Consider the following 11303-nt stretch of genomic DNA (forward strand, 5'->3'; position numbering starts at 1 on the left):
GTTACCAGCTTGGATTAGCTAAATAAATGAATAATCCTGCTCACTTTCCCTGAAAGAAGATAATTTGCTATGAACTACTCTGCAGGCACTTGGTGGTTCCACTTATGAGCAATCACTTCTTCAGCAATAATAGATTCCCTTTCAAACAAAGCAATTGAAAAAGGTAAATCATGTCAGATGCCAATATTCTGCTTGTTCCACGCAGCTCTGGGGTGTGTGCAGTTTCACAGGTGCTTCTGGGTTTATCTTGTTCAAAATTCAATTCTGCCCACTACCTTACAGTGGCAGACAGCTCAGGCCTGGGGCAGGACCTTCACCTTGGGCTTGCAGTCCTTGACCCACAGCTCGTATGCTCTTTCCAGGGTCTCTTCACTGGTGTCATTGAATATGTCTGGAAAATAAGAGTTGTAGTTAGCAGGACATCCAGAGGAACTTTTCCTGCCTGCACACACTGCCTGTGGCAGAGTCACTCCAGTTTGTGAGAGCCTTTGGTCTTGTGTGTAGAGACTGAGCTTCACAGAAATGGTGTGAAAAGGGAAGAGATTCCAGAGATTACCACCTGGTCCCATGCATTGCTTCTGTGTTAGGGGTTGGTTGGCTTTTATTTTTAAATCTTATGAGTATTTCATCCCTGATATTGAACACATATTATTTAGTTTACAAGTATTAGTTCTAGGCACAGTAAAAAAATTAAATTCCTTTTGCCAAGGGCTATTTAGCAAATCTTTTCAAGTATAGCAGAGGAATTGGTTTTTCTCTTTTCCCCTTGCTGGTTTGTCTGCCAGAGCACTTGCACTTCCCTTTGCAAGGTGAATTGGCTAATCATAATGCAATTAATTAAACCTCAGTCCTTAATGGAGTTCTGGGGCTTGTACACAGGAGGGATCCTCTCTCTCCATGGTTTTACCAAGATGTGAAAAAGAGTGCAAGAAACTGTGTTGGAACCCTGGCCACCGACAATTTTAGACTTTCTGTGCTGACAGGCACTGACCTTCAAGAAAACACTACATTTGACCTGAGGCCATGGATAAGGCTTCCAAAATTGAGTGATAGCACTGGGATTATGGGTGTGGAGTTTGAATAGAAGTGTGTAATAGCACAAGGTGGAAAATTTAGAGTTTAAGATTTTAGTATATAATAATATATATAAAGCAAGGTGGAGGTTTTAGGACATAGGCTAAGTAAGTCCTTCTTTTTCACCCTCTTCTTCATAGATTTAGGGTGGTATTTTGTAATTGGATAGAAAAGTCCACATTGCGGGCCATGGGTGGTTGGCTGTTGGGTCAAAAGTAAAAATAATTTAGGTGTAATTTCTTAATTGGACAGTTTATACTTAAAAGGCCTTGTAGAGAGAGAGAGACAGGGCTCCACTTTTAGTCTGTTAGCTAGAAATGCTGTAGAACTCACAGCTTGTGAGACTGTAACATAGGTAAGAATAATAAACATCTGAGTCTGAATACGAAATACCGTCTCTTGCATTTAATCCTGATGCAGGAAAAGGAAGACAACACACACCACAACCTCAAACCACACATTTCCCAGCATGTCACTGCCCAGCAATGCTCCCTCAGGTCGGGGGGCTCTCCCTGGGGTCTCCAGGCAGTACCTGCCATGCCGAGGCCGATGGGCAGCGGCATCCGCGTCTGTCCCCCGCCGTGCTTGAGGCGCTCCCGCAGGGCTCTCTGGATGAGGGCCCAGCTGCAGCCGCTGTGCCAGACCGGCAGCTCCAGGCCCCGCATGCACTGCAGGATCTGCTCCTTCTCCTCAGAGTCCAGGAGCCCGCGGGCGTGGGCCACGTACGTCATGAAGGCCATGTCCACGTTCACGGCCTCGCCGTGCATCAGCGACGGCAGCACCCTCTGCACAACAGCAACGGTGACAGGAAGGGTTTGGGGAGGCAAATGGGAAACAAACAAATAGAACCCTCTGCAGCACATCCATGATGGGCAGAAGGAAAGGTTTGGGGAGGCAAATGAGAAACAAAGAGGAAACAAAGAGGAAAAAAATAGAACCCGCTGCAGCACAGCAAAGGTAGATGGCAGGAAAGGTTTGGGGTGGCAAAGAGGAAACAAACAAATAGAACCCTTTGTGGCATAGCAAAGGTGGGTGGGAGGAAAGGTTTGGCACGGCAAATGGGAAACAAAGATAAAACAAATAAGAAACCAATAGCAAAAAAATAGAACCCTCTGTGGCACAGCAAAGGTGAGTGGCATGAAAGGTTTGGGTAGGCAAATGGGAAACAAAGAGGAAACAAATAGGGAACAAATAGGAAACAAATAGGAAAAAGTAGAACCCTCTGAAGTACAGCCAAGATAGGTGTCAGGAAAGGTTTGGGGTGGCAAAGAAGAAAAACGTAGAACCCTCTGCAGAACAGCAAAGGTGGGTGGCAGGAAAGGTTTGGGGGCCAAATGGGAAACAAACAAATGGAACTCTCTGCAGCACATCCATGGTGGGTGGCAGGAAAGGTTTGGGGTGGCAGATAGGAAACAAGTGGGGTTTATGTCTAAAAGTGTCCCTGGAAATCGACATTTGACTCACTGCAGTTGCTGGATGTTGGTGTCTTGTGATTTATGGGTTGCTAGGATGATCTGTTTTACAGATGATTAATCACAGCTAAAATCTCCCATAGGGATCTAGGATCTAATTCTCTTCCCATCTAAATCACTGATAAAGCACCGTGAGGTGGAGAGATGAGCTCTGAATATTGGATAAGGTGCAGGTGTCCCCCCTCATTCCTCAATGGCAATTTCTCCCCAGCAATATGGACTATGGCCTCCATGCCTTTGTGCTGTTACACTTCATGTTGGTGATTTCTAGTAGCTTCACTGGAATCTGGTTTTCTTTGAGCTTCAGTAAATGCCCAGTAAAAGGCCACAACTGGAGTGAGGTCTAAATTGGAAATGGATAGAGGTGTAGGGGAAATGGGGCAGGGGAAGGAGTCCCTTTGACATCAGGTTGGTGTGTTGGGTGACCTAGGGTAGCATGTGCAAGTCTGGAGTTTATCTCAACTCCATTTCACGAGGTTTTCATGCAGCCTCTTGAGGTTTTTTTTTTTGTTGTTGTTGTTGTTTTGTTGTGTTTTTTTTTGTTTTTGTTGGTTTTTTTTGTTTGTGGTTTTTGTTTGTTTGTTTGTTTGTTTGTTTGTTTGTTTTAAGTGAATATAGCAATATAAAATCTGTCACTCACCATTTCCAGCTCTGGGCTAATAAGGTGGCCAAAATCAACCAGTCTGTCCAGGTCATCCTCCCAGAGGTTGGGAGCCAGCTCTTCCAGCATGGTTTCAATGGCAATCCTGGTAGTCTGCAGAGCAGCATCCCCATGGTGAGCAAAGTCATTGCAGGACTGGAACTTGGTGTCCAGCAGATATTTTCCATGGTTCTTGAGCAGGTCAAACAGCCCTTTGTGTTTCATGAGGGCCATCTGGGACAAGGAACAGAAGAAATAATTAAGGATAATTGTCTGATCCTTGTATGTGCTGTTGGAAACTTGAGTATTTCAGTAGATTGGGCTGCAATAACATGTTATACACTAGCAAAGAAATACCTGCACATGTGGCATGTGGACAAGTTGTACCTCTGTAACCTATAAAAGGTTTCTGTAGACACAGTTCCTGCTTAGCACAAATATATTTGGGATGTGTTTAGCAGGTCTCTAGGGAATGTGACCCAGCAGTGTCACACATTGTCAGCTGTGCTGAGTGAAGGGATGTGCAAAAGGCAGTGTGGAAATGCCCAGTGGGACTCTGGTAAAATGGCAGAGATGATGGGAGCCCTGGTGTTCCCAGGGTTCCGGGGAAGTTTCCCTGCTGCTGGGCAGCTCTGCCTGTGCTGGGGGTTTGCTCTGTGCTCCCATAGCCCAGCAGGTGGTTTATAATGAGCTTTGGTTATTTGTGTGCCTGGAAGAAGATTTGGGATGGGATGGTGGCCATGCCCAGGACAGGGACTGGGTGGTGGCCAGTCCCAGGACAATTCTCATCTAATCCTTGGGTTTGTTCTTAGGGCAATGGAAGGAGAGAAAGCACTACAGTATAGAGAATATGAGAGTTTAGAAGTCATGTCCTTGTTAGAAGTACATATTTTTTCCTTCCCTGACTCAGGCATTAGCCCCCCCTGCAGTGGGGAATGGTGACCTGAGGGTTTCACAGTGCCTGCCAGAAACCTCCAGATATCCTGGGGATTTCTCACTTGCTAGCACTGAAAATTGCTGTTGATGAACTCATCTCTAATATACTTTAATAGCTTGAACTCTGCTTTATCAAAAGTTTCCAAAGTTCTCCAGACATAAAGCCATTTACTGTGCACTTTCCAGGTAATTTTAGAAGTAGAATTTGCCTCTCAGGAGATTGATTGACCACACTCGACATACCCACTGAGGTAGGTACAAATGATCTTGCAGATTATTAATCCCCATCATAATGAGCCTCAGATTCCCTGCCAGGAGTTCATTACAGAGTGCTATGGATCAGCCTCAATGGAAAGATGAGGCTTTTCTTCCCTGGTTTTGCTGTGTCTCCTGTGAGTTTTTGCTGTGTCTGGCTGTGAGTTTTGGAGTTTCTTCCGAAGGGTTAGCACTGGATATTGAGTGTAAGGGATGGTCTAACAAACTTAGCAGCTGTAAAAAAAAATAATAAATAGATTCAATGAGAGTTAAAAGTCCCCATGCAGCCTTGATGGCCAACCTTGATTTCTCTAAGTTGCTGATACAATGCCATGGATGCTGTTGGACAGTTTACTTTTCAATACTTTTAAAAGGGCAAGAAAGATTAGGACAGACTTTTTAGTAGGGGCTGTTGTGATAGAACAAGGGATAGTGTTTTAAACCGAAAGAAGATAGATTCAGGCTAGTTGTGAGGAAGAAATTTGGAAAAAAAACCTGGACTGAGTTTTCCAGAGGACCGGTAGATGGCCAATTCCTGGAAATATTTAAGAACATGTTGGATGGGGCTTTGAGCAACCTGACCTAGTCAAAGGTATCCCTGTTCCTTGCAGAGGGGTTGGATTTGGTGACCTCCAAAGGTCCCTTCCAACCCATTGTGTGACATTAGCTTTGAAAACTGCAGTTGCAGAAGTTCCTACCTTTAAAATTTCCCCGAGCCCATTGGAGATGTGTCGCCGAGGGATGCTCTGGATGAAGGACCTGTCCAGGAAACTCGCCACGGGTGGAGTGTAGCCCCCGAGCTTGTTCTTACACTGCAGAAAGTTCACCCCATTCTTGGCCCCCACACTGGCATCCACATAGGAGAGGAGGGTGGTGGGGACACGGATGTAGGGTGTGCGTCTGCGGTACAGCGACGCAGCAAGGCCGGCGATGTCCAGGCACACACCGCCACCGATGGCGATGATGGGCTCCGTCCGCCGGTCCAGGCTGAAGCTCTGCACCTCCTGCAGGATGTTCAGCACCAAATCCATGGATTTCGTTTCTTCAGTGGTCGGCAGGGAGAGGATTTTGTGCTGGACGTTGTTCTCTTGGAAGTACGCTCTGACTTTGGAGCCGTAAAGTTTGTCGACGACCTCGTCTATGACGATGAAGCGCCGCAGTTTCCTCTTGTTGGCGGTGGCCAGCTCTATTTCCTGGGGGTCAGTGATGTGACCCCAGAGCAGAGTGGTGTTAGAGGGTTCCAGAATGTTGTAGGTTTCCACCACTTTGTAGCAAAAATAGATGGGAGCTTCAATTGTCCAGGAAATCCCACCTTCGGAGATGCGCTCACCTCTGGCAAGGATCGGAAAACATGGTTTGAAATCACTGTATTCCTAGTTGGACCTTTGCATGTCTGAACTTGTTTAAGGATGTAGGTGGGAGGTGAACAATGTGGAGTCTCCTACCCATAAACTGCAGAAATACGGGGCTGTGAGGATGGGACACATCTCTGGGTGTCAGGGCTCAGAAATTTTATTCATGGAGAAGCTCTCTGAGGTTTTAGTGAAGAGTTAAATGTCTGAATTCCTACATAGCATTAAAAAGATACAGTCCAGAAGGGCTGGGACATGTTTTTCACACTAGAAGTTGAAAACTCATAAAGAATGAGCCTGCCCAATCATTCCACCTTCCAAAAAGGGAGTGGGGAAGAGAAGAGATTGCCAAATTTTTACGTATTTATGGAGGAAACATCCTGTGATGGTGTATCTGGGTGATAGGAGTTAATTTATACCTGTCTATCTATAAACAGCCACACATCTCCATTCAGACCAGTGTTTCTACAATGCTTTAGTTGAACTAGCAGATCTCAACCTGAAAATAGATGTGATAGAAATAGCATTTACTCCTGGAAAGCAAGAGAAAATGATTTGGAGGTTGGGAAATATTTCCATACTGGAGTTTTCAAGGGTAAACAAAACCCAAAATTAATTATCTATCTAAAACAGTGAAAAACACAACCCTAGAACCCCTTCCTTCTGTGGGATGGGCAAACTAGGGAAAAAAATATTTGGGAATCAAAAAAGAAAAAAAAAAAATCAGGCAGAAGGAAATAGCAAAATGTATTTTATATAAGACTGTTCCTTGAGCTGCATTTAAGTAAAAAATGAGGTTCTGTAATATTCATTGGATAATCAGATTTTCCTGCATGCCCAATTTCTTTTCACATGCCTGAACATTCACTTAGAGGTTGAAATGGATGCTTCTCTGCTTTCTTTACCAAATTGTCTCTAAGTCTTAAACCCTTAAAATCTCTAAGCCCTTAAACTCCATAGCTGTTAAAGAAAACCAGTGAGGATTTACACTTTCCAGAAAATTTCTTCTGGGTTTTTCAAATGTGGTATCAGAAAAAGCATTTTTGTACAAATTTCAATGCACCATCTTATAGCAGTACTTAACTCCATCTGCATTCATCTCTGGTGAGTGACCCTTTTAAGAGACAGGATGGATTGGAATGTTATTTGGTGGAATCAGCTTTGGATGCTGGATGGTACAACCAGTGCCCATTGCAACCCCTCTGCTGTATGAAAATCAGACCTAATTTGGGGCTGAACATGGCCTTGTGGGAGCTTATGTCAGCTGAGGATTTTTCTGAGTGTTCTTGGGCCCTTCAGAAGGTTCATCCTTCTATTTACTGAGGTCCAGCAGGCTGGTTTTTGGGTCTGCCAAAGTCCTGCTCTACCTGCTGCAGCGCTGCCTGGGTGATGCTCATGTACAGTCACTGCCAGTGCTGGTGAAGGTCCCTCTGACCTGGCTGAGAAAAGGGTTAGACTTGTGCCATTAAAACCTGAGCACGACAAAGGCTGGAAAACTTCTGACATGGAAAAGAGAGCTGCATTAAGAAAGATCTGCATTATGAATGGGGCTCCACATGCTCATGAAAAGGAGTATCCTGTAATTAAAAGATAATTAACTGGAGAGATGTACTATCAGCAAAGAGCTATATGTATCCCTGGGGGAAATTTTTGTCTCTGTTCAGTGTGAAGCAGCATTAGGTGACTTCTGCAGTTTGAGAGAGGCGTTAAGGGTTTTGTTCTTGTCAGTGACAGTTTATTTTTCCCACCTACCCATTTAATTTGTCTGCGACCACCTCTATGAACCCATCTGTCTCCCATGCCTCGGCGTGAGATTTTGCACACACAGATTGCAGTTTCACGGAAGTGGAGAAAAAGAGCCCAAGTGCAGCCCACAGATGTCCCTGTGTAAACTTTTCAGAAGTTTAAAGAAAATTCCTGCCTAGAGAAATGGAGGCTATTGATAAAATCCCCTTTGTAACTCCGAGCTGTGTCAAGGACCACTGCAACCGCCTGTGCTGCCATACTGAACGTGTTCCCAAGGACATGTTAACAGGTTTGTACACATAGGTCAGGTTGGATGGGGTTTGGAGCACCCTGGTCTAGTGGAAGGTGTCCTTGCCTATTGCAGGGGTTTGGATTAGATGACTTTTAAAGATCCCTTCCAGCCCAAACTATTCTGTAATTCTGTAACTCCATAATTCCGCCATTGCGGGTTGAAGCCGCCACAGCACCCAAGATGGTTTTTCCATCCCACCAAGAAGACTGCCCAGTTTGAGCAACACGGGCTCCTTCCTATACTCACATTTTTGCCTCGGAGAGAGTGATCTCGTCCTCGTCGTTGGAAAGGGCTTCTCCTTTCTTGATGCGGTACCACGTGCTCTTGACTCTCACCAGCTGGAAATCCGTCTGCCGCGGCTCCTGGGGCATGGTGGCTCCTGGGACTGCTGCAGCACGCGCCTCTTCTGTCACCAGCATGCTTGCAGAAGGTGAGATCTCCCTTATCCAGAGACCTCCCATCACTGGGTGCCTTTGAGGTGCTTTTTAAAGGCTCCAGGGTCACCCGGCATTGGGAGGGGAGGTCTGGTCTCCATGTGAGAGACTAATTACAAAACTGAGATTACCTAATTTGGGATGCACCTGAGGGGTGGCAGGAGCGTTTGAAGACACGTGCGACTACCAGGATAGGGTTGTGTAATCAGCTGGTTTTATAAGGCTTAAGATGTACAATAGGAGTGCATACATTTACTTCCAACATGATGCCCTACAGCAAATTTAAAGTTATGAAAGGCAGTTTGTGTGATTCTTCACATCATTCAGGAACCTCCTTTGCTGAGCAGAGCCTCTGATCTGGCTGCAGCTCTGAGCTGCTCTTATGGGATGAGACAGGAGCAGAAGCATGGGGATCAATACCAGCTGGTTAAACCTCTTTTGAGCTCACATTCCTGGGAGTCTCTTGGATTGAGGAACAAAAACTATATATATAATGTATATATCAGCTTTTATGATGGGTTTAAAAAAAATATCAGAAAGGATTTATCTCCTGAAGGGCTTTTTGGGGCATGAGCTGGGTTTTGATCCCCATGTGACTGGGGGCTGCACAATTCCCTTTTCCATGGATCTTCCAGCTGGGGATTTTGGAGGGCCCCAGGCTCAGGTTGCCACACAAAGTATTCCCCTGGCATACAGCTCTGTGTGCTGAGCACAGGAAGACCTTCCTTTGATTTCACCAGCAGTGCCTGAAGGCACAAACCTGTCTTTGCCACCTTCTCAGCTGTGTTTCTGAAAGCTGTCCTTGTTCAGAAACAAAGATCAAGAAAACCAAAGTCAGATGTAAAAGCAGAGACAGGAAAAAAAATCGGTCTTAAAGAACCCCCTGGACAACTCTGTGTCATTGCTTTGAAAGTTTAATTGCAGCCAAACTCACTTTGAAACCTTCATATATCCGAAAATTAATATTGAGAAAGAGTTGCAAGAAAAATCTCCAAAGCCATGTAGCCCTGCTCCAAGAAGTGTCTAACTCCTGACTCCAGTCCTCACTGCTGGCTTCATCTCCAGATGGCAAAGTGCTTTTTAATGAGAACAGGCTGTTAACCCCATTTTGTAGAAGAAAATAGAGTCCCAGAAGTGAAACAACTTGCCCAAAGTCACCTTAAAGCTAGTGTGTGTGGATTAGATGGCACACTAAAGCTTGTAGCTTGTTTACCAAATACTCACTTGAATTTTTAACTCCCAATCTAAATACAATTTTCATTGCTTTCTGCAGGAACTGCAATTCTAATACAGTTTGTTGTTTACTAAATCATAAAATGGAATAATCTTAGGTATACCAAGAGGTCTGTTTTTTTCATCTTGTTTATTTGTTCTAATTAATAAAAATACAGTCAGCACTGAGACTTCTTTTATTTGCTTTTCTTTTACTCTATCATTGTGTGTGTTTACTGATTTTCTATTTATGCTTCCCTGTTCTATTCTGGGGACACTCAAATATCTTCTGCTACATTTGAGAAGTTGACAAGTTAACTTTCCATAGTCCAGCTGCTTGCCAGCACCAATGACTGCCATGTCTCTGTACCTTCCATCCTGCAGAGGGGCTGCCAAGAGCCCTGTGTGAGCTCTCCCAGCCTGTTCACCTCCCTTGCCCAGCCCTGGGCTCTCTCTGCACACTTTGCAAGTATATTGAGTCAGTCCTGGAGTGAATGAGCCCAGGGTGATACATCCAGAGGTAACAGATGCTGTTCTGGTTAAGGGGTCCATATTTCCTCATTACCTTCAGTTTGTGCTCCATCTGAATGAAAAGGAGACGACCAGCCCACCTCAGCTTCATCCCATCATGCTCTTTAAGGACTCTGCTTTAATTCCTCACCAGCCCTTTCTGCCCAACCCTGCTGCAGGCCACCTCAGGCTTTTGGATACCTTGGATGTTCCCACTGCTGGCTCCTGATGCCTCCCTCAGCCAGTCCATTCCTGGGACCCTTTTTTGGGGCTCAGATCCACTGGTACCCCAGTGACACAACCTGCCCCAGCCCAGGCAGACACCTGGTCCCCAGAGCAGGGGTTGCTGCAATGTTTGGCTGAACAGGGCAGTGGTCACCTTGTGGCTAAGGACCACTTGTAGAAAATCTGGGGTTCAGAGTCCTGGGATGTTTTTTGCCCCATACCTGGTGGCTCAGCTGGGGCATGTCTGTGATATGTAACTAGAAGGTTACGAAACTGCCAATCACTTCCTTGAGAGCCCGCAGCTTCCCAAGGTCAGGATGTGAACTTACTCTTATGTAAAGCAAAGCCAAAGTCGGCTCTTTTGTTGTGCCTTTTTCATGTCAGATGCTGTTGGATCTCACCTGCTGTCTGTGCTCTGGGTGGGACAGGTGGGTGCAGCCCCAGCCTGGGGCCATCCTCCCCACACAGCCTCTCCCTGCTGATTTTGGGAGGAGACTTTGCCCCCTCACCGGGCACCCAAGCACCGACCTCCTGCTCTGCAGAGGCAGCAAACCCACCACAGCATCCTCTGAGGCCAGGGGACGAGAAGGAACATGCACAACCCTCCAGGTAAACTCCCTGTGTGGGGTGGGGAGCTCCAGGAGAGTGGTGTGACAGGAGGGGACACCGTGTGATGTCCTAGCCCTGGGTCCCCACCTTCCCCATGGAGATGGGACCTGCAGGCTCTGTGGCTTGGTAGCAAGGAGCAGAGGGTGGGTTTGGCAGGGAGAAGAGAGGGACTGAGCACAGGAGATGGGTTTGCAGGAACCTGGAGTGGAGAGAGTGGGGCAATCCCAGGAGAAAGGAATGGTGGGTTGGTGGATGCCTGCAATGTCAAGAGAGCTTTGGCTGTGACTAATTTCTGGTGGATTGTGATGCTTGTATTATAAATAATTTCTCTCCCTAATGGAGTACTGGGATTCAGGTTTTCAACTTATTTTCTAGCAGTAGAACCTGTAGAAAATACATCAGCTGTATTTTCCTTGCTTTCCCCTGAATGTCAGATCCCTGGTTCCTGCCATGAGCAGCAGTGTCCCCTCTCTGGCTGCTTCCTCCTGCTCTTTCTCCTCATGCTCCCACTCCATCCCTAAGCTGCTGCCTGTCCCCAGGCCAGCA

At 46.0% G+C, this 11303-nt stretch overlaps 1 protein-coding gene across 1 annotated transcript; it reads right to left on the reverse strand.

Annotated features, from left to right (window-relative positions):
- Nucleotides 1-293: 293 nt before the first annotated feature.
- Nucleotides 294-8138, reverse strand: LOC310913675 (2-epi-5-epi-valiolone synthase-like; the record flags this gene model as incomplete). The annotated part of the gene is made up of 5 exons (XM_083869290.1): nt 294-391; nt 1607-1859; nt 3187-3420; nt 5076-5709; nt 8014-8138. 5 exons carry the CDS (start codon nt 8136-8138, stop codon nt 294-296), a joined length of 1344 nt encoding a protein of 447 aa, XP_083725416.1.
- Nucleotides 8139-11303: the final 3165 nt, after the last annotated feature.

The sequence above is a fragment of the Zosterops lateralis genome (assembly GCF_965231275.1).
Source record: "Zosterops lateralis genome assembly, chromosome: 11".
Classification (NCBI taxonomy): Eukaryota; Metazoa; Chordata; class Aves; order Passeriformes; family Zosteropidae; genus Zosterops; species Zosterops lateralis.